General features: G+C 63.8%; 1 protein-coding gene across 1 annotated transcript; it reads left to right on the plus strand.

Annotated features, from left to right (window-relative positions):
- Window positions 1-18: 18 nt before the first annotated feature.
- ARC (activity regulated cytoskeleton associated protein) lies at window positions 19-3,493 on the plus strand. The gene is made up of 3 exons (XM_021088786.2): window positions 19-2,069; window positions 2,328-2,469; window positions 2,684-3,493. Exon 1 carries the CDS (start codon window positions 270-272, stop codon window positions 1,458-1,460), a length of 1,191 nt encoding a protein of 396 aa, XP_020944445.1. The 5' UTR covers window positions 19-269; the 3' UTR covers window positions 1,461-2,069; window positions 2,328-2,469; window positions 2,684-3,493.
- Window positions 3,494-22,700: the final 19,207 nt, after the last annotated feature.

Genomic DNA, 22,700 nt, shown 5'->3' on the forward strand with positions numbered 1-22,700 from the left:
GGGGCTCGGCGACGGGGCCGCCCACGGGCCTCTCCGGCGGCATAAAAGGCCCGGCTGCCGAGGCTGGGCGCAGAGCTCCGGAGCTTCCTCCTCCCGAGCCAGCCCTGCCGCCGCCGAGCCGGACCCTCCGGGACGCAGGCGCTCGTCCGCGGGACCCACCGCCGCCGGCAGCTCCGCCAGCCAGTCCCCAGCAGCCCCTCGTCGGCTCCAGAAGGACTGGGCAGCCCCCGCCTCCCGCCTGTCCGAGCGCCGCGGCCACCTGCGAGCAGATGGAGCTGGACCACAGGACGACTGGCGGCCTCCACGCCTACCCCGGGCCCCGCGGCGCGCCAGCGGCCAAGCCCAACGTGATCCTGCAGATCGGTAAGTGCCGAGCGGAGATGCTGGAGCACGTGCGGAGGACCCACCGGCACCTGCTGGCCGAGGTGTCCAAGCAGGTGGAGCGGGAGCTGAAGGGGCTGCACCGGTCGGTGGGCAAGCTGGAGAGCAACCTGGACGGCTACGTGCCCACCGGCGACTCGCAGCGCTGGAAGAAGTCCATCAAGGCCTGCCTGTGCCGCTGCCAGGAGACCATCGCCAACCTGGAGCGCTGGGTCAAGCGGGAGATGCACGTGTGGCGCGAGGTCTTCTACCGGCTGGAGAGGTGGGCCGACCGCCTGGAGTCTTCGGGCGGCAAGTACCCGGTGGGCAGCGATCCCGCCCGCCACACCGTCTCCGTGGGTGTCGGGGGTCCCGAGAGCTACTGCCCGGAGGCTGACAACTATGACTACACCGTCAGCCCCTATGCCATCACCCCGCCGCCGGCTGCGGGCGAGCTGCCCGGGCAGGAGGCCGTGGAGGCCCAGCAGTACCCGCCCTGGGGGCCGGGAGAGGAGGGGCAGTCGAGCCCTGGCGTGGACACGCAGATCTTCGAGGACCCGAGGGAGTTCCTCAGCCACCTGGAGGAGTACCTGCGACAGGTGGGCGGCTCCGAGGAGTACTGGCTGTCTCAGATCCAGAACCACATGAACGGACCGGCCAAGAAGTGGTGGGAATACAAGCAGGGCTCGGTGAAGAACTGGGTGGAGTTCAAGAAGGAATTCCTGCAGTACAGCGAGGGCGCGCTGTCCCGAGAGGCCATCCAGCGGGAGCTGGACCTGCCGCAGAAGCAGGGAGAGCCGCTGGACCAGTTCCTGTGGCGCAAGCGGGACCTGTACCAGACGCTGTATGTGGACGCCGAGGAGGAGGAGATTATCCAGTACGTGGTGGGCACCCTGCAGCCCAAACTCAAGCGCTTCCTGCGCCCCCCGCTGCCCAAGACCCTGGAGCAGCTCATCCAGAAGGGCATGGAGGTGCAGGACGGCCTGGAGCAGGCGGCCGAGCCCGCCGGCCCCCGTCTGCCCGCTGAGGAGGAGAGGGAGGCCCTCACGCCGGCCCTCACCAACGAGTCCGTAGCCAGTGACCGGACCCAGCCCGAGTAGAGGGTGCCGGGCCCCCCTCCCCCGCCCGCCCACCGTGGCCTTTGCCCACCAGGACTTCCGAGCGGGCTGACCCCCACAGGGGGCGCCCTCGTCTTCACCCAGCTGGGCGCCCACCTTAGCCTCCTAGCCTGGCTTGAACAGACATGTGTCGTCCAGATGTGGGCAGTGTCCCCAAAACAGCAAAGGACCCCCTTTCCCTGGAGGGCCCTGCCCCTCACCCTCTCTCCGTCTGTCTTCCCTGACTCCGAGCCGGTGACCCCCCTCCATACTCTCAGGCCATGCCAGCTTCCTCATTCTGCTCCATGCCCCGGCCTCCTGGGCACCCGGAAACCAAGTGTCCCGATGACCCAGGCCAATAGGCACCGAGCTCAAGGGAAGCTCCAGAGCAGACGCTCAGGCAGAACCAGTGCCCCGGGAGCCTGGGCTTCGGGGATTCCACCTCTCCTGGCAGTCTCCGCGCAGCCGGCTGGCACCCCTGCTGCCGCCCAGGGCGGCTGGCCAGCCTCGGGCAGCCTGGCTCCCTTGTCCTGGAGGAGAGCCGAAGCTGAAAATGCAGCAGCAGCAGTGGCAGCCACAGACCTGGCATCCTGGTGCCTCCTGGCCCCTCAGGTGAGCCTCTGCCCCATGGCACCACCACCAGGGGGCACCGTAGAGCCAGGAGGGCCACTTTCCAGGGGAGCCCGCGAGGCTCAGAGGCTGCCCTGAAAGTTAACAGCTTGGGGATGGGGTGGGCGGGAGGCATGGCGGGGGAGGCGGGGAGGGCGCAGGGACCCTGGGGACCAGGGACCGGGGCTGGGCTGGGAGGCAGGGCCAGGGGAGTTTGCTGAGCCAGCTCTCACAGGGACGGTGTTTTCTCTCTCGCCCCAGCGCCAGTGACTCACGCCAGCCTGGAGAGGGACCGAGCCCCGCTCCATGTCTCACCCGTGGCAGGTGGAAGGTCCCACAGGGCCCGAGTCCTCAAACCGGCTGAGGCAGCAGCCGGCCCTCGGAGCCAGGAGAGTGACAACAGGTAGGGCAGCCCCAGGCCTCCCACCTGAGACCCTGTCCCTCAGCTGTCCTCATCAGCCACCCTCGAGACCCTCCCCAGACCCCTCCCCCAGGCCTCCGGGACCCCGGGAGTCCCGCCCCGGGAGGGCCGCCCCTTTAGGTCCTCGGCAGGAGCTTCGGGCGGAGCATCTCCGGGCCTGCACCCGCCCCTGACCATCGGGTCTCCTTCCTTTCAGGTCTCTAGGCTCCTGCAGAGCCTTCGCTGCTGCGCCAGGCGCCGCCCTCTTCTCCCGCCGCAAGCTGCCTGCCCGGGAGAAGTCCGAGGCCACGAGAGGCGGGCGCCCCGCAGGGAGCTGGTGGCAAAGATGAGCCAGCGTGAGGGCCAGGGCCTGCCACATGCCCGCCCCGCCGGCCCCCACTGCCCGCCCCCAAGGCCCCTGCTGCTGGAGTTGAGTCGGCTACCCCGGCCCCGGTCTCGCTCCAGCCCCGGAACCCCAGCCCGCTGCGCGGCCATCCTCTCCTGCCAGAGCTTTCCACGAGGCCGGGGGCTGAGGCCGCAGCCCCTGCCCCTGCCCGGTGGCCCCGAGCCCAGCCCCAGGAGGCCCCGGAGCCTTTGCTCCTGGGGCCCACATGGGCGCCCTGCGGTGTCGCCCAGGCCCAGACCCCCGCCTCCCCTGGCACCAACACCCTGGTGCTGGCCGGCCGCTTGTGGCTGCAGCCTGAGCAGGCCCAGGTTGAGGGTTCGCCTTTCTGCCTGTCTACTGGGTGTTCCCAGATTTGGGGGACTATCTGCAGGTAACTCTGCCAGCTGCTCCATCCCATGCCCTGCCAGCCCCCCAGATTTTATTTTTGCACATAAGCCATAACCCATACTCCTAGGCTGGCACAGGCTGCAGGGAGGCCCCGGGGCCTCAAGAGGGTGTGGCCAACTCCCTGTCCCCCCACAGATCAAGCCTCGAGTGTCAGGCCAGGCTGTGTTCACCCCTGCCACCTTACTGAAGACAGACTCTTTTTGTAAGATTTTGTTAATAAAACACTGAAACTTCTTGGTGTGTCTGTGCCGCTGTTTTCCTGCGGGCTGCAGCCGGTGGGGGGAGGCTGGAGGGGCCTGCGGAGGGAGGCAGCCGCTGGAACACAAGGAGTAGAGACTGAGGGTCAGCCAGGGACAGCCAGCAGCAGCGGGACAGACTGGGATGGGCCGCCGGTCCTGCCTCCCCAAAAACCCTCCCACCTAAGCCTGCCGGGGACAGCGGGGTGCTGAGAGCTCTCCTGCTGTCAGGACTCGGCCACACACAGACTTGAGGGCTTCGGGGGCGCATCTCAGGCCTAGAGACCGCGGCAAGGTCCCTGCTGGGAGGGGACCCTGGTGCGTCCTGGCTGCAAGGGCATAGCCTTGGTCTCTCTGGGCTTCAGATTCCTCATCGGTAAAAGGGCCGAACCGGAGTTCCCGTCGTGGCGCCGTGGTTGGTGAATCCAACTGGGAACCAAGGGGTTGCGGGTTCCATCCCTGGCCTTGCTCAGTGGGTTGGGGATCTGGCATTGCCGTGAGCTGTGGTGTGGGTTGCACACACGGCTCAGATCCCGCATTGCTGTGGCTCTGGTGTAGGCCTGAAAGGCCAGTCGAGTGAAAATCCGCCTCGTCCAGACTCGGAAGAGGCGACACCCCAAATCACTCACGAGAAGCGGTCTTGATGCAAACAGCAAGAGGATTTTTATTCCAAGCGCGCTGGGGCCCACAGTCGTATGCCACACAGGGGTAGAGGACTGCGGCCCCGAGTGTGAAGTCGGGACAGCTTTTATGGGGTTCACAACAAAGCCCGCGCTTTACAAACCAATCATTTCAAAATATCACAAACCAGCCAATTTAAAACTTCGAGAGCCCGCGCTTCGTGGACCAATTAATTTTAAGTTGTTCTGGAGTTACGTGTTTGTGCCTGTCCCTGGGCGGGGGAGACATATTGTCGCCAAGATATATTTATCAGGATTTTTAACATTTTATGGCGCAACCGATCTTACTGGGGTCGGTTAGGCGATTAACTTCTCTTCTTTTTATCTTATGCAAGCAGCTTTACAGAAGCCAAACTAGCAGTTAGGAACCCTTTTCCCTGTTATCTCAAGCAGTTTTAAGAAGTTTCATGTATAGAGGCACATACTCAGGGGCCTGTTTTTCCCCTTCCACATAGTTTTGTACAGAACAGAAAGTAAGCCCTAAAACAGCAAAAAGTATGATCTTTTACCTATAGGGAACAGGGTCTGGAATTCGAGGGCATTTAGAGCTTCTTATTAACTTCCTGGGTTCTGGGAGGGTCAGGTTGCATTTTCATCCTTTCAGGCCAATGGCTACAGCTCTGATTGGACCCCTAGCCTGGGAACCTCCATGTGCCGCGGGAGCGGCTCAAGAAAAGGCAAATAAATAAATAAATAAATAAAAGGGGCGAACCTTGGCTAAAACAGGCCAGGCCCAGGCTCTCCATGTGAGGGCCATGGATGTGGCGTGGGTGGGCGGCCCTACCTGCTGCCCTCGTGAGGGATGCCGGACCCCTGAGAGAAGGAGAGAAGGCCTGGAGGGGCTGGGACCCCACACCAGCCAGTGCGGAATGAGAAGCAGGCTCAGGAGCTTTGGCGGGAGTGGCCGACTCGACTGCGGCCAGGCCAGAAGTCTCGGGCACGAGCGGAGCAGCCCCCGCACAGGTGGGTCTTTTTCTTCAGTGAAGGCTCAGCTCTGTGGGCGGGCCTTTCAACTGATGAAGCCAGGCCCACCCAGATTCGCTCGGGCCGACTTTAATGTGTCAGGCACACCCACACGAGAGCTTCAGAGCCGCAGCTAGGCGAGCGTCCGGTCCCAAGTGCCTGGGGACGGTGCTCTAGCCAGGCTGCGGTGTGACTGTTCCCATCACAACCGCCCGCTCATCCAAGGGTGCTTGTCGCCAACTTCGCCCTGCGAAGGGGCTGCTCTGCTCGATGGGAGGCCGGGCTGGGTGGCACTGGCTCAGCCCCGCCTGGGTGGGGCTTCTGGGACACAGGGGGCCACCTGGGGAGGCAGGAAACGGGCAGGAGCAGAGAGAACCACCTGCTGCCAGGAAAGTCGTCACCCTCGACGCAGAGACGGCAGAGTGTGACGCTCCCCGGTGGAAGGCCGCCTCTTCCCTGTTCCTTTCCTTTATTTCTTTTAAATAATGAAAGTGCTGACAAGAGCGGGGAAGGAAATTGACAGGAACAGGAGGCTGGGCACCATGGTGATGCCTGAGAGTCAGTAATTTCTCCGGGAGAATCACTACAGCTCACATCAAAAGCCAGGAGCTGGAGAAGCGTTTCCTTTTAATAAAAAGTCACTTTCTGTAATTGGATGGCTGTGAAACAGGCAATCCGAGCACTTGGGGTAATTGAGGTGCAGCGCTGGGGCTTTGTGTCCCAAGACAAGGAGCCGGAAGGTGGAGTGGGGGGGATGCGTGGGGTGGGGGCCGGATCCCAGCAGACGGGTGAACTCCCAGCCCAAGCCCCAGGATGGGGCGCTCCCTGCTCCAGGCCTCTCGGCCCCTCCCAGTCCAGCCCATCCAGATCTCAGGTCTCACAGACCACCCCCCACCTCCTCCTGAGACCTGGGGAGGGGCAGAGCTGGGGCAGGGCCACCAGGAAGCCTCAAGGGGCTCACCCTACGCACCCAGCCTGGAGGGTCTTCTGAGCCCGGGGGGGCTTGGGCTGTGAACTCGAGTCTGCGCACAGAGCTGGTGTGAGGGCGCAAGGGCTGGGCGCCGGCCAGCACCAAGCCACAGGGCTCAGCCGGGGTCCCCGCCCGACAGGCCTTCAAGGCCAGTCAGGGTGCTCTTACCACAGGCAGCTTGACCGGCCACCCCAGGTCCCGTAACAGACTGTACCTTGGGGGTGGAGGGGGCGCAAGGTCAAGGGCTTGCCCACCCGAGGGATCAGGGGCTCCCCTCACTGCGGGGGCAGTGACCCCTGGCCTGGACCACGGCCCTGGGCCCCACACAGGCTCTGCCTTCTCTCTGCCTCAAGGAGCCCAGGCCCAGCCCTCTGGGCCTCTGCTCCCTGGGGTCACCTAAGGCACAGCCCGCGGGCCACTCCCCACGGGGAGGCTCCGGGTGCCCCAGGTACGCCCTGCCCAGGGGACTGGGGCAAGTCCGGCTTGAACCCCAGTCCTCAGGGCACTGGGCCCCCAGTCTCTCCGCGCAGGCCCCGCCCCCTCCTGGGACAGCTGTGGTTCGTCCTCGCCCCGGAAGCTGCCCTCCTCCTGGCCAGGGAGACCCCCAGTGCCAGTGCTGGGGAGCAGCACCCAGCTCTGCCAGCACAGAGGAGGCACGGAGGAGCTGCTGGGGCTCCCCCATGACGCGCCTCCCACAACAGCCCCCCAGTGGCCCCCCCACGACAGGCCTGTCCTCCCAAGGTCAAAACCAAGGCTAGGGAGCCGCGGGACCTGCCCGGGGTCACAGCGAACCCGCCAGCCTCCTGCCCCTCACGCCGCCGTCTCCTGGAAGATGCTTGAAATAATGGCTTTTCTTCAAAGGGGTGTTTCTGATCCCACCTGCATCTGATGCTGAGATCCAAGCTGGCTCTGCCCAGGGCCTGCTGCACCAAAGCCTCCTCTCTGCCCGTCGGGGACCGAGGAAGAGGCAGGACTGAGTTTGCAGTGGCTCTGCCAGGGGTCAGAGGCCCATCTAGGGGAGGACATTGTGCTTCCAGGTCCCCCTGACCCCGTCCCCACTGAACCTGTCCCCCTGACACTGTCCCCCTGATACTGTTCCCCTGACCCTGTCCCCACTGACCCCATCCCCACTGACGCTGTCCCACTGACCCTCCCCCTTGGCCACTCGTGACCCCTGTTTCTGACTGGCCCGAATTACAAGAACCCCTGCGTCTCTTCTTCTCTTCCGGTCCGGCCAGGGGCCCCGCAGACCTGCCAGCACCCCCCAGGGGCTCTCCCACGCCCGCACCAAGCTCCCAGCTGGCGCCCTATTTCCGCAGCAGCTGGGCAGGTGGGCGACAGACATTACCCTGTTTCCTCCAGGAAGGAGGCCAGGCAGCGCCCAAGCCCAGCCCACCCTTCTGGCCCCCCAGTCCCCACTCCTCTCTGTGATGGAGCCGCAGCACTGGCACGGCCTCTCCTACGGGCGGGGAAGCGGAGGCCCAAGAGAGGCAGGGCGTCCCAGCCGCACCAAGTTGCCTCCTCTGCCTCTCTGCCGGCCTTGGGCTGAGCCCATGGGCTGAGGAGGCTGGCAGGCAGAGGCCTTCCTTCCACAGCCCACCTCTGGGTGCCACCGGCCTTCTGCCACCCGAATGGGCATCACTCTGTCCATCCAAGCCAGCCGCCCTCTTAGCCACTCCAAAAACCTCTGCAGAAGGCCCAAGGGCCCCAGGGCCGCCTCCAGGCCACCTGGAGCTCCAGAGAGATCAGCTGGCCTGGGGCTGGAGCTGAGCCAGAGCCCAGGGCTGCCAAGTGGCCGGTGGCCCGCCTTTCTAGACGGGAAGCCATGGCAGGAGTTGCTCTCTTCAAGCCCCCACCCTGGCTGGCCAGTCCTGCTCTCCTCTGCACGCACGTGTCCACCCGAAGCTGCATTGCCACCCCCAGTCCAGGGCTCCCTGGCGCTCTCGATGGCCCCATCCCAGCTGGGATTCTAGGAAGGCCTAGCCTCCCCGCATGGCCCGCCCGCCCTGCCTGCTCAGCCCCACAAGCTGGCTGGCGCTCCGTGTCTCTTCTGTAACTTCCACAGATGACCCATTCGGGCAGCGCGGATGAGCGGCCTGGGAGGGGCGCGCCTCCCCATCTCCCCCAGGCCAGGTCGCTGCCCCTCTCGCTTCCTTCCCGTTGCTGTTCCCACGTACCTGCTCCCCTGGGAGGCGTCACCACACAGGGCAGCCCGCTGGGGTTGGCTTCAGCATTTGGTTTGTGTTGTTTTTCTCCTGATTTCTGGAATAAAAAGATCTTTAAGGAATCAAATTGCTGACGGGGAAGGTCCTGGGCCCAGCACGTCCCCGGCAGCCTCTGGATGACGCCCACACCCCAAGCCAGCCTCCAGGGCCCGCAGGGGCGGGTGCTGCCCAGCCCCAGCTCCCGTGCCCCCTCCTACACCCGCCCCTCTCCCTCTGCCTCTGCCTCCTCTCTCTCTAGCCCCCTGGTCCCCCCGCATCCCACCAGGCACTGTCCTTCCAGAATCCCTTAGAAGCAAACCTCCTCCATCATTCTCTCCCACTGCCTGGCTCTCGTTAGCGGGTTCCTGCCACCCACCTCTGGCCACTGGGCGCTGCAGCAGAACGCTCCTCCCCCTGACCCGCTCTCTTTGTCCCTGGATCTCGGGGCAGAGCCCCCACCTCAGGGACCTCAGAGCACAGCCCCAGAGAGGGCTGGGGCCTCCAGGTGGCCGTCCCCGAGTCCCTTCCCAGGTCCAGGGCTGAGCTCTGGGCTTGGCTGTGATTCCAGGGACGAAGCCTGGAGGCAGCTGGGACTCAGCTGGAAAGGGCGGGGTTGGGTGCGGCCACAGTCCCGTCTCTGAGCCACAGCCCGCACAGAGTGCACCAAGCCGGGGAAGGGAGCAAAGCCTTGCCTGGAGGCGAGCAGCCTCCCAAGGAGGAGAGAGCGCCCCCCACCCCAAGGGAAACCAAACAGCTTAACCAAGAGGCTCAAACCAGGGACATGGGTCCCTCTGACACCACCCTTGGCTGCTCTTCTGATTGTCCCACTGGGGGACCCGAAGCTGCCCATGGTCCTCCCACCGCCACGGCTTCTGCAGGGAACGGCCACTGTCAGCCCAACTCCTATGCATCCTCCAAAGCCCTGCTCTGGTCCTCTCCTCCGTGGCGCCCTCCCTGCACCCCCCCCTTGGTGTCACCTCCAGGACGCTCCCCAGCCCTCCTGGTCCTGGGGGCTGCCTGGTGCTCCCTGAGGATGGAGGCCCCCACGCCAGCCCGGCAAGCCCTCCTCGTCCTCTTCATGCCAGGGGACGCCCCTCCCTCACAGGGACCTGGGCTCTGTGCTCCTGCTGCTGGCTTGTCTGGCATCTTCCGTGCCAGGAGTCTGGGCTGTGAAGGAGGCTATTTTTAGCCTGATATCCCGTAATTATCTTGTCTCTGTTTCGCCCTGGCACTTGGTACGTTTCTGTTGGAAAATGCTCATCCGTCTCTGCATTCAGGGGACATGGGGACGAAGAGGACTGTTTGGAGGGGGCGAGGCGTCCGCTGTGGTGTCTGAGACGCCTCCTTTCATCAGGCTGTTCCGTCCACTGCGGGAGACGTTGGCCCCCATTTAACAAAGGCCAGGAGGGCCTTAAAGGAACTTCTGACACCTTCCAGTCAGAGGGGACTGGGGGTTGGAGGGTGGCTGCGGGTCCAGACCGTGGGCTCCCCCGTCCCCCGACAGCCTCGAGTGGCCTGGGAGAGGAGAGGCTGTGGAGCCGTGTGTGCAATGAATTCTCACCAGGGAGACCTCAGACCCGGCCTGGGAGCAGGCACACGGCTCCCCTCTGACCCCCAGATGAAGCGAGCGTTTGTGGTCCCCTAGACCCCTGCACCGCCTGGAGCCCAGTCCCTGGTGAGAAGGAAGCCTGTGTCCCTGCCCTCCTTGGAGCCTGTGAGGAGACCCCACCTGGGCTTCGCTCCTTCAGCACCTGCAGGAGGTCCCGTTGCCGTGCGGGCTTCCCCGCAGGAACAGATGGGACGTGGGAACCTGCACTGCAGGCCGGGCTGGGATTCTAAGGCCTTCCCTGGGCTGGGGGCAGGCACCCAGGGGAGGCAGGACACGGAGTGAGGCTTCTCCACCGGGGGAGGGGGCAGGTGACCCACCAGGACCTGGAGCCACCCAGGACTCCAGGTCCTGACCCCCAGACCACAACGCATCCCCTGAATCTAATTCCCGAGTTTGTTCGGTACTCCTGCTCCCAAGCTTCCTTGGGCCCCCTTGGCGGGTCTTCGAGGGCCTCCACCTGTTCTGCCCCTTTCCCCCACCGGTGGCAGCCCACACCTGGGACTCTGACACGCTGCCCAGTGGCTTTGCTTGGCCACGCCTTCCCCCACTGCTCCCACCACCGACCCCATCCTTCCATCATTTGCAGGTGGGTACCTGGGCCGCCTCCTCCAGGAAGGCCCCCAGGATGCTCGCCCCAGCAAATCAGTCACCCCCAACGAGTCACCCGCATCACAGCCTTGCTCTCGTCCTGCCGTTTTCCCCCAGCAGAGAGCGGAAGGCCTCCAAGGCTGGCGCTCCAGGCCCCCTCCCTCCCCTCAGGATGCTCCTCCCACCCACCAATCTGGCTGCCCCCACAGCGAACGGTCACCCTGCTCGGGCCTGGCCTCTGGCAGCAATGCTCTTCTGCCATCAGCACTGGCCAGGGCATGTTTGTGTGAGCGATGGGCAGAAGTGCCCGCAGCCCAGGTTATTTCTCCCCGATGCTCGACTTTTAAAGTTGTTTATTTGGTGTCTCTGCCCTCCCCCTCCATCTAGGCGTTGCTATGGGAACGGGGCTGTGGTACCCGGAGCATACTTGATGGACAGATTTCAGGGGCACCTGTGTGTGTCATGTGTATGTGTCTCTGTGTCCGTGTGTGTGTGGGGGGGGTCTGTGTGTTGAGGGGTAGGGTAGGTAGGGGCCTGAGGGTTCATGATAAGGACCAGGAGGCCCAGAGAGGGGAGGGGGTTCTTAGAAACCCCTCCTTGTGGTGTCCCTGAGTCCCACCAAGGGCACAGCCCCATCACTTCCACCCCCTTTACTGACACCCCCCCCGCCCCCCGCCACCGTTGCCACCACCCTGACCCTGGCCGATGAGCCTGGGAGTCCCTCTGGGAAGGCCCTGTCCTCCTGCTCATCTCCTTCCCCTTTCACCCCCCAGCTTTGGCCTCTGGGGGGAGCTGGACGGCCCGGCTGAATCCGGCCATCTCCTCTGGGCTTGGTGACAGTGCTGTGCCCGGCTCCCCTGCTGTACCAGAGGTGACAGGAGCTGCAGGCCACAGGAGTGTCCGACTCACTGCTGGGAAGCTGGCTCGGCTCCCCACGGACTCCCTGGGAACCAGTCCTTGAGGCCACCTTGGCCACCCCCCACCCCACCCCGCCGTCCCCAACCCCCCACCACAGCAGCACTGGCTCGGGGCCTTCGTCAATTCTCCAGAGCCTTCCAGGCTCCCTTGGGACAAAGACCACTGGACGCAGGGGAGCTGAGGGGAGCGGGGCTCGCAGCCAAGGTGAGGGCGGGCGGGAGACACCGGGCTCTGTGCCCGCAGCTCTGACAGCAGCCCCCGCCTGTCATCCGGCCTCCCGCCCACCTGGGAGCTCCGTGCCTGGAGTTCCGATGAGCCGAGCTGCGTGGGTGGGGAAGGAGAGGGGAGCCTGGGAGCTGGGCCTTCCTGAGCCAGGGCTGCGGGGCCGCTCTCCTCCCGCCTCCGCCACCCTCCCCACCTGCCCGGCCAGTGAGGGGGGGTGCCCTGAGGGTGGGATGCAGGCCACGGGGGCTGCTGTGGGGGCTGAAGAGCCTGAAAGTAGGCAGAGGTCTCATACCACGGCAGGGCCCTAGGCCTCAGCAGGACAGGCTCGCAGGACAGGGCCGTGCCGCCACCCCAGACGGGGCAGGGCCGTGCCTCCCTGTGGGGCGCCATCCGTCAAGGTCCCCCCCCCAACTCAGCACACCTGTCTAGAGGCTCTATCTGGATCACACCTGCCCAGGGGCTGGAGTACTTCCCGCACTGGCTAAGATTTTGGATCTATTGTGTTAAAAAATGTGATTAAAATGAATTCATCTCTTTATTTTTTATCGTGGCTACCAGAAAATGTTCAGTCACATTTGTGCCCCCCTCTTTTCTCTGCTTGATGCTGTCGCCCTGCCCAGGGGAGGGAGGACAAGGGCATCACAAAAGGCTGCCGGGAGCCCTGGGCAAGGGCAGGGCCTGGGGAAGGCCAAGAGGCATCCCTGGGGCTGTGCCTTGCCCGCCTGTCCACCCAGGAGCCCTGGGCCAGAGCTCCCATGGGGGAGGGGCATCCAGAGCCTCCCCCGCCAGGGCAGTTATAGCTGGCAAGTGACAGGGACACCAAGGGCAGGGGGCATGGGGTGCAGGCCACCCCCTCTCCCCACAGTGGTGGCTTCCAGCACCTGAGGCCAACGCCACACTTACCTGGGATGGAGGCACGAGGCTAGAGGGCCTGGCAGCCTGGTGCCCCGCTTGCCGCACTGTGGATGCCCAGCCTGGCTCTGTCTGCAGGCTCGAATTGTCACACGCTCCCTCCCTCCTGGAACGGCCTCCACAGTGTGCCCTCCCCACTCAGGCCCCAGTCCCCCCAGGGGTCAGTGTCCCCCCTCGGGGCCTCTCAGCCGCAGGAGGTGTTCCTCCCTCAGGGCCACCTTGGCCTGAGCTGGGGTGGCAGAGGCCGGTTCCAGAGCTTAGCCAGAGGCTGACCCGGCTGGATTCCTTTGGGTGCAGAAGGGTGGCATCGGGATTTCAGGCAGGTGGGGGGCGTGGTCCTACCCCTCCCCACAGAAACCACACGACCCCACGCCTCTGGCCTGGGCACCGCCCCCCCACCGGTCCTTCTGCCCCCTGGGGTCCTGTGGCCTTTTTGTTCCCGAGGCCCGTCTTGCCCAGGCTTGGCCCAGAGGACCAGGAGGGACCCAGCCAAGGATGCCCGCAGCCTCTGCCTGGATGGCGATGCCTTGGTCCAAAGAGATGCCCTGGCATCTGAAGGGCTAGATCCTGGCAGAGGGCTCCGGGCACCTATCACAGAGCGGACCCTCGCTCACGGCCTCCTCTGTCCCGGGCCTTTGGACACCCGGCCTGCTGTGGGGCTCTGTCACCTGTCCTCTGGGCGACTTCTTAACCCAGATGCTTGCCCCCAAGATGCCAGCTGTTCAGAGCACCCAGCCTTGGGCTGCCCCAGCCCCACCCTTGCTCTGCAGGGACCACCTCCCACTGTGCCACAGAGGTGGCCCAACGTCTGGGTGGGCTCTGCCTGCCCCGACGTGAAGCTACTTACAACTGGCCAGTTGTGGAAACCACCCCACATGAGAAATCTGGGGCTGCAGCGCCCCGTGACGCTTGCTGCACCTCTTTGTCACCTCATGTCAGCATTTCCTCCTGGGTGAAACTCTCGGCCTGGTTGTCGAAACCCTGGTTGTTGAAACCCTTGGACTGGTTGTTGAAACCCTTGGACTGGTTGTTGAAACCCTTGGACTGGTGCTTGAAACCCTTGGACTAGTGCTTGAAACCCTTGGACTGGTGCTTGAAACCCTTGGACTGGTGGTTGAAACCCTTGGACTGGTGCTTGAAACCCTTGGACTGGTGGTTGAAACCCTTGGACTGGTGCTTGAAACCCTTGGACTGGTGGTTGAAACCCTGGGACTGGTGGTTGAAACCCTTGGACTGGTTGTTGAAACCCTGGGACTGGTTGAAACCCTCGATTAGGTCCCCCCCAGGGAGGGAAATAAGAGCTTTGACCCACGTGCATCTCGTCCTTGGCCAGAGAACTAGAATACTGGCTTCCTTCACACACAGAGACCTGGTCTGTTTGATCTCAAGCCTTCCTGGAGCCCCACCCTCAGGCGCCTCAGGCCAGGTCAGGGTTGGGGGGTCGCAGCCCCCGTTCCTGCTCCTCTCCCATCTCTCGTCCCAGACACACGAGAAGCCCGGGCTCGGCCCTGCTGGCTGCTGTCCTCACAGCTCTGGGGTGTGAGCCACAGGCTTTGGGCTCCCTGGACAGGTGGGGGCCCCACTCCTGACCTTACTGGACTCCAGCAGCCCCATCCCCAAGTCTCCAGCTCTGGTCCCGGCAGCCTTTCTGCGATGAGCCAGCCTTCCCAGCTTGTTCGAAGGCCCCTCCTGCGGGTCCCTGCTCTTCCTGGAGAGATGAAATTAGGCCTATTTCTGGATTCAAGGCTGGCTCAAGATTTACAAATCACGTGATTTACAAATCAAGTGATGGGGAGGTCCCGTCGTGGCGCAGCGGAAACGCATCCGAGAAGTGTCCATGAGGACGAGGGTTCGATCCTAGGCCTCGCTCAGTGGGTTAAGGATCCGGCGTTGCCAGGAACTGTGCTGTAGGTCGCAGACACAGCTCAGATCTGGCGTTGCTGTGGCTGTGGTGCAGGCTGGTGGCTGGAGCTCTGATTCGGCCTCTGGCCCAGGAGCCTCCATAAGCCGTGGGTGCGGCCCTATAGAAAGACAATAAATAAGTAAGTAAAAATCAAGTGATGCAGTCCACTAATACACGAGCCAAAAAAGTAAAATCGCGAGATCCTATCAACCGATGTGATAAGGTGGAGCAGATTCGATAGTCAATTCATCATTTAAAAGCAAAGCTCAGAAACAAATGTCCTGTTTGCCGATGACACGACTGTCTGCGTACAAGATGCCAGGGAATCTGCAGAAACATCTAGAGCTGAGAAGTGAGTTCAACGAGGTTGCAGGACACAAGGTCAACGCACAAGCAAGCGTCTATTCCCAGGAGTCAGCAGCGACCCCACCCCCCACCCCCGTGCCATTCCCCGGCTGGCGAGACGGTGGTTCCTCAACCTTGGAGGTAAAAGTGGCCGCAAAAAGTCCTTTGCAGGCCTAGGTTTAGGGAAGCCGGGGCAGCTTCTCCCAAGGTGCGCTGGTCCTTGCCACCTGCGGATGGAGGGACGAGCCAGCCTCAAAGAGGCAGCCAAGGGGAAGACGAAGGAATCAGGTGACGGTCCAGCGCCAGGAGATGGAGGCTGCCCCGCCCGCCCCTGGCGGAAACGCCCCCTGCCGCACCCACCAGGGCCCCCCCCCGAAGCCCCTCCCACAGCCGTCGCCTCCCGCGGTCACCAGGGCAGCTCTTGAAGGAGCAACACGGTACCAACCCTGCCACGGGCAGGGACCTGCGGGTTATCTGTGCCAGGCAAGGAGCGTCACTGCCCCCACGTGTGAACGATGGCACTGCCCTGAATTTTGTGTCCGGGGCGCCCGCCTCGCAGGTGCTGCGGCTGAGGTCAAGGGCCGGAGGATGTACTTCCAGTGTCCACACTGCTGGGGGGTGCCCAGCCCCCAGGAGGTCCTCTTACTGTCACCGTCACTGACCCCGTGCCGTCACATCGCCCTGTGCCTCTGTGGGAGGCTGTAGCTCAGAGGTGACTTGGGGGAGGCAGCCTCCCTCTCCTGGGGCTGGACAGTCACCTGATTCCTTCATTTTCTCCTTGGCTGCCTCCTCACCATCAAGTGAGTGGACAGGCCACAGTGGCAAACGCAGTATGGGGGGGTCTCCAAATGCCACGTGGACGAAGTGCCCAGGAAGGGAGTGAGAATGAGGTCAGGCAGAGATGTGGGTGAAGAAGGGGGTCTCTGAAGAATCATCAGGAATAATAACTTCCACTCTCCAGGTTTCGCCAGCTACCAGCCCGACATCCACACCCTCGCCCGCCTTCCTCACTGAAGCCCTGAGGTACCCCTTCCCAGGGCCCCACCCCAGAATCTTTAGCCACATGACCCATTTCTTGCCAATGAGGCATAAGAAGTCCCTGGATAGGGCTTCCAAGAAAGCTCTTGTTTTCATCTGACCCGGGCCCTTTCACCTTTTCGGCTGCCTGGAATGGTGATGTGATGGTTGGAAGCAAAGCAACCATCTTGGAGGCAAGAAGACATTTTTTTCATTTTAGGATGAAAAAAAGCAAGTTCCTTGGTGGAACGTGGAGCTTCCAAACCAGCCCTGGGCTGCTCGTTTTAGACTTCTGATTCTATGAGAAGAATATCCACTTCTTTGAGCCACTACGATTGGGTTGGGGTTGGCCTCTTGCCCTCAGCTCATCTCTGACTTCTGCTGCAGTGGCCAGCAGCCTCTGCGTACACTCATGGATTTCTAATCAGGCCTCCCTCTTACATCCTTGCTCAACCACCTCCAAAGAGCAGGGCTGGACCTGTAAGCACAGCAGGGGTATGCAGAGGAGTCAAGGCTTAGAGCTAGCCCGAGGCTCACGTGGGCATTGGCTGGCTGGGCCACACCCCTCCAAGTGCCCCAGCCGCTCCTAGAACCCAGCTCCAGTCACCCTTAAGCTTTTTGTGTGTGTGTGTGTGTGTGTGTTTGTTTTTTTTTTTTTTTTTTTGGTCTTTTTGCCTTTTCTAGGGCCGCTTCCTGTGGCATATGGAGGTTCCCAGGCTAGGGGTCTAATCGGAGCTGTAGCCACCAGCCTACGCCAGAGCCACAGCAATGCGGGATCCGAGCCGTGTCTGTGACCCACACCATAGCTCACAGCTCCGCCAGATCCTTCACCCACTGAGCAAGGCCAGGGATCGAACCCGCAACTTCACGGTTCCTAGTGGGATTCGTTAACCACTGCGCCAGGATGGGAACTCCCAAGCTTTTTGTGTTTAACTGAGGAGCAGGCACCAGGTTTGTCAGCAGACACAGCTGCCCGCCCTTGGCTGGACCTGGGGAGCCGGGCTGCATCCAGCCCTTCAGGACGCCTCCTGGGAAGGGGTCTACGGGGAGGGGTGACACGTAGGCCCTGGCTGCTCCCACACCAGCCTCAAGGGAGCTGGTGGAGGTTTCCTCTGCCCAACCCAGGTCCCTCTGGGAGGCAGGGGCGCAGGAGTCTGGATGGAGATGGCTGGCTGGCAGGACAGTGCTCGGTTAGCACAGGCAAAGGGAGGTGGAGGGAGGGGAGGGAGGTCCAGGGGCTCTCGGCCCTCGGTCAAGGGCTCCTGGCATGGCCAGAGGGGGGCATCTCCCCGTGTCCACTCCTGTGACCCAGATTTGCTCCAGTCGCCCAGGGCCCTCCTCGGGCTCAGGCCTGGCCACAGCCCGCCAGGCGCAGACCAGCTCTGACCGTTCCTTCTGCCCATCCACTCGCTCACTCATTCATTCAACAAACACTTATTGGGTGTCACAGTGTGCTGGGTAAGTAAGACAAGGGCTGCTTTAGTCCAAGCTTCCTCAATCTCCTGTGTGAGAGACACCGAAAAATGAGGCGAGAGCCTTCGCGAAACAGACACTACCGCCGCAAGGGCCAAGAGGCAAGGCAGGGCACGTCTCTTCCCGAGCCGCGGCACCGCGGCCCGGTCCGCAGGAGTCCTTTGTGCCTTTGCTCCTTCGTTCCCTGGTTCCCTGGCCGGCGCGGGGACCTGGCAGTGGACAGTCTCTGCCACCATGTGGCTGTGCGCAGAGGGGGCGGGACAGCCTGTCTCGGGGGTGGCTGGGCTCTGGTCGTCTCATTCAGCTCCACTTCCTCCCCTGGAGGCCGAGGCCGGGTGGCAGGGGGAGGCAGGGGCTCAGGGAGGGGCTCCCAGGCCCACAGCCCAAAGTGACGGAGCTGCCTGCCTGCCAAACGCCCGCTCCCCCCCGAGTCAGCCCCTCGGACTTGCTCCCTCTTCCCTTCCGAGGCTCCATCCTGCTGCCACCCTCCCAGGAGCAACACCCTGGCCTGGGAGGCGTCTGGGCGGCCCTCCTCGGCCCAGACGCTCGTGCTGTGTCCCAGGTCACCTGGCTGGTGACCCACAGGGCTGGCTGGGGGTGACCCCAGAATCCAGCTTCCGAGCCGGGACCTGGCGGGGCTCTGCCAGTGGGGATCTGGGTGTGGGTGAGGCCCATGCTGGGGCCCAGGTGGACAGAACCCCTTCTCCACCTGCCGTCCACTCACTCCTTTTCCTCTCTCCTCGCCAGCCTGGGCCAGGACCCCCTTTTTCTGGCAGGCGTCCCCTTTTCTGGCAGGCGCCCCCTTTTCTGGCAGGCTCCCATGGGTCGGCCAGTGTGGGGACCGGCTGGGGCCCTGCGAGTGGAAGCGGAGGCGGGAACAGGCCGGCCCCGCAGCCTATTCTCAGGGCGGATGCTGTGGCCCCAGCAGAGTGACCGCGGGTGAGCAGGCTCCGTGGGCCCCAGCTGGCTCGGCTTCCGTCCGGGGTCAGAAGGCTGGCTGTGTGGGAGGCTGGGGTGCCAGTCCCGGGCCATCCAGGGCGGCCAGAATGTGGGCCCTTCCCGACAGCGGGTCCCTCACCCCCTGTGCTCGGGCGGCCACCCAGCGCCTGGCCTGTGCTGGGGGTGGGGAGCCAGGAGTAGAGCGAGGAGAACAAATCCTTCTCCAGAAACGGGCTTGACTCAATTCGTATGGCTCCGCTCCCAAGACCCCAGCCTGATCCTCCTTGGTCCTGGCTCAAGGCCCTGGCCCAGCTCCTGCGGCCCCAGGCTCCCGCGCTCCCCAGGGCTCCTCCACCCTGCGCTCAGCCTGCTCCTTCGTGTTCCTGCCCAAACGTCGCCTCCTCAGACACCACTTTTCCGTTTACCCACCCTGGGGACAATGGCTGCGTCATCTCCTAGCTGCCCCCTCCCTCCCTAACGCCTGCGCGGCTCACCCTGACCGGCCCTCTTCTGGTTGCCTGTTTCCAGCCATCGTATTTCCATCCTGTGGCGTTTTCTGTGCCTGCTGCTGTCCCAGGGCTTTATAAATAAATGCTCAGTCTTCATCGCAAGCATATGAGCAGGTGCTATTTCACAGGCGGGGAAACAGAGGCACAGAGTGGCTCAGTAATCTGCCTGAGGCCACACAGCACACGGTGGAGAAGAGATCTGAGCCTGAGCTCAGAGCAGGGGGAGGGCCCTGTGGGACTGGCTGACCACAGGAGGAGCACGCTCGGGCTCGGCCCCGCTCGGCTGTCTGAGCCTTGAAGGCTCCCGCCCCCCATGTCCCATGTGCCTCCCGCACCCACACCCGCACCCACCAGACAAGCCCCCACCAACCTCTTCCGCCCTGCCCGGCCTGGCCCCTCTCCGCGCCCCTCTCCTGCCCTGTTGTACAGCCCTTGGGATGAGACTCAGGAGGAAAGGGGTGGGAAGGAGAGGGACAGGAGGAGGTGAGTGTTGGGGGGGTGGCTTTGGGGGGTGAGGAGGTGGGGCAGGGACAGCTGGGTCCTGTGTGGGCGGAGCCTGGCGGGCAGAAGCTCTGTTAGAAGCGCGGTTGGAGGTGGGAGCGTCCTGCGGTCTGGCGGAGGCCCTGACACCGCAGGCCCTCTGCTGCTCTGGGCCACACGGATGCGCAGAGAGCCCTTGGAGTGACCAGCCGAGTGGAACAGAAGGAAGCAAGGTGGGCTGGTGGCTTCAGTCTGGCTTGGCCTCCTGGCCTCCTCTGTGGTGTCCCAAGAGGGGAACTTCCTCAAATCAAAGCCCCGTTAGCCGCCGCGCAGCTCTGAGACCCCAGAGGGCTCCCCCCTGCCAAAGACAAAAACTAAATCCCAAGCCCTGTGTTTTAGGAGGCCACCAACCCACTCCTCCTGCCACGTAGTCCACGTGCCCCACGTGCCCCCTCCCCAAGCACTCCTTGCAAACTCACGCCCCCCTCCCCCTCCCCGGAGACCTGCTGGCTCTCCCAGGCTCCACACCTTTGTGTGCGTTCCCTTTCCCCAGTATCTGGCAAACTCCTATCTATGCTTCAAACCCCAGCTCAAATGCCCCTTCCTCTGCAAGGCCTGGCCTGAATTTTCCCGGCAGACGTGGACTGTTCCCCCTGGGTGCCTACCCTTTTGAATGGCTGTCTGTTCGTCTGTCCCCCTCGCAGGCTGTGAGCCCCTTGGCACAGACAGCCTTGGTCACATCTTCCGCTTCCTTTCCCAAGCTGACGGGGGACAGTACATTCTGGGGGCTCAGTTATCATATGTTGAATAAATGAATGAGACAGCTGGTGACAGTCTGTCTTGGGAGCCGTGGGCTGCAGCAGGACTCAGAAGAGTCCGTGTCGTTCCCATCCTGTCTGTCCTCCCCGAGATGGGCTCCATCTGAAACTTGAGTTCTGTGCAGCCTGTGCCATCCGGCCCAGCCCTGCCCCCTCTTGTGGGGAGCAGGCAGCAGAGTCCTCGCGGGAGATGCGCAAATCACCAGCCACCAGCACCGCCCGCTCCTCGCTCCTCGCTCCTCGGGCAGAGCCAGCCCCTTGTGAGGGAGGGGAGAGGGCCGGATTCCAGCGTCGTAAGGGTGGCCGTGCCCCACGCTGTCCCCCCCACCCCCTGTGGCTGTGGAGGTTGCCATATGCCCGACTCCAAGTGCTGCAGCTCTGGGGGTGACAGGTGAATGCCGAGGGTCAGAGCCGGTTCTGCAGAAGCACACACAGCATGGAGGGCTTGAGGCTGTCCTCCTGCCCCCCGCCCCTTCTGTCTGTGCCCCTCGTCTCACCCCCAGCCGTCTGCCTGTGCGCCCACTGGGGTGTGCCCTGGGCGGGGGTGAGTTTCTTCCCCACGAGCTCTCGCCCCGACCCCCCCTTCTCCCTCCCGGGATCCCAGTGCCTCCTACTCACACGTGTGACTTCAGCGGGCCACAGCGGGGCTTGTCCCCACCCTCAGCCTGCTTGTCCCACTGGATCCCACCAGCGCAGCCCCCAAAATCCCCCCACCCCACAGCTGAGCAGGTCACACTGCCGCCTGTTATTCCCACCCTCTGCCTCCCTCTGGCCCCTCCCGCTGTTCCTCTCGGGTCTTTTCCCCAAGGGCATCCGGGGTCCTCTGTCCTTCTCCGCCTCCCCCAGGAAGCCCTCCCAGGCTGCACCGGCTCTGCGTCCACCCCACGGGCAGCATACCCAGCTTGCTCTCGCCTCTCAATCCTTTGTCCCTGGGCCCCAAGCCAGAGCGCGTTGGCAACCCCACAGGCACCTGAGCTCCGCCAGAATCGCCCTTTAAGCCCTGGTCACCCACTAAGATCCGACCCCAGCTCTGCGGGGCCCTTGTCACCTCCATCCCAGGGCTGTGCCAAGCCTCCTTTTCCCCACACCCTCGACCCGCCTCAGTCCTCCGTTGCCACCAGCTCCCCTCTCTTCCTCTGCCCGAGACCCCTCCGTCCAGGCTGGGTGGGGGCTGGGCAGAGCTGTCTCGGGGAGGGCAGATGTGGCCTTCTCCCTGCCTCGGAAGGGGGACCGTGCTGAGCGGGGCGGGGCCCTCTGCGGGGCCTGGGGGCTCTAAGCCCCTCAGGGCGGGGCTGGGCTGCTGTCCCTGGGTGGGGACTTGGCAGGGGACACTACCTGACTCTCCTGCAGGACAAGCTGTGTGGTTTCTGCCCATGTCCCCTCTCCCAGCATAGATCCCTCAATGCAGAAGCCCTGCTCTGAACTGGTCCCTGGCCATTGGCTTTGTCACCCGCCCTGTTGCCGTCTGCTCAGAGCTTGAATGCAGATGTTCCCAGTCCCTGCGTGTCACCAGGGCCCTCGGCCCAGGCCCCCTCCCAGCAGTCTCCGTCGCCATGGAGGTGGCCCCAGGGATGAAGGTGCTCAGTCAGATCTGGGGCCTCTGAGGGCCACACCCACCAGGGTCACGTGGCCTCAGGGTGGCCTGGGGGTTCCAGCTCCATCTTGCTGGAGCCTGGGGGGGGGGTCCTTTACAAGTTTCCCCCACGACACGTCCCCAGGGCCCATTCTGTGGCTTCTTCCAGTGGCAAATGGTCATGCCTCAAATCCAAAGGTTTGCAGGGACAGACTGGGCCTAAGCATCTGTCCTCCCCTAAGCCCCAGAGGCCCGGGAGCAAGGGGCAGGCACAGGGAGAGTGGACGACACCCTCGCCCCCCCCATGGTGCTGCCATACCGGGGAAGCTGCGAGCAGGGCTCTCCCCGTGCCCTGGCTTTCTGGCCCACGGATCAAGGCCTTGGGCTGGCCCCCCCAGCCTGCCGCTCTCCCAGAGCCCTGGGGGGCCCCTCTCCAGGGCGTTGGCATGTGGGGACCTTAGAACAGAACCTCCTGAATGACCCTCCTGTGGGATGGCCCCTGGGGACCTGGCGACCGTGTCTCCTCCGCCCTGTGCTGGGGGCTGAGGCCCCAAGGGCCAGGTCACTCTTCTTGGCTCCCTTCTTTGTCCTCCGCCTCCCCCTGCCTCCAGCCACCTGCAGGCCCTCCCCAGTCCAGCCCCTCTGCCCGCAGACAGCTGGGGGCCAGTTTCTCTCAAGGGCGTGCGGCTCCGAGGATGATTCCCGAGGCTTAGGAGTCACAGAGCCGTGCAGGGGAGCAGATGCCTTCCATCAGACGCCAGCTGCGGACCGGTGGCCCCTCCCAGGCAGAGGGGTTACCCCTCAGACTGCTGCAAGGAAGGCGGCAGCGCAGAACCCCTGCCCAGCGGGCCTGTCCCTGTTCCCCAGAGGCCCCGCCCTGGGAGGCGGCAGTTGGTGTAGCCACGCCCCCAGCTGCCCTCCCGAGTCACCGCTGGAGGCATTGGTCTTGAGGGGGCAGCGTGCAGGGCAGGCGGTTTTCTGCTCTTGGGCTCTTGGGGGCTGAGAGCTGGGCTGAGGGTCAGGAGGATGAGCCACGGACCACGGGCTCTGGGAAGACCCAGCGAGTCCAAACCCATGGA

This window comes from Sus scrofa, chromosome 4 (genome assembly GCF_054392235.1).
Source record: "Sus scrofa isolate SSC_HxYL_T2T_F1_AM1 chromosome 4, Sscrofa_HxYL_maternal_Yorkshire_Landrace_v2.0, whole genome shotgun sequence".
NCBI lineage: Eukaryota > Metazoa > Chordata > Mammalia > Artiodactyla > Suidae > Sus > Sus scrofa.

Coding starts and splice junctions, on each gene's coding strand:
- ARC (XM_021088786.2), top strand. CDS start 270: ATGGAGCTGGACCACAGGACGACTGGCGGCCTCCACGCCTACCCCGGG.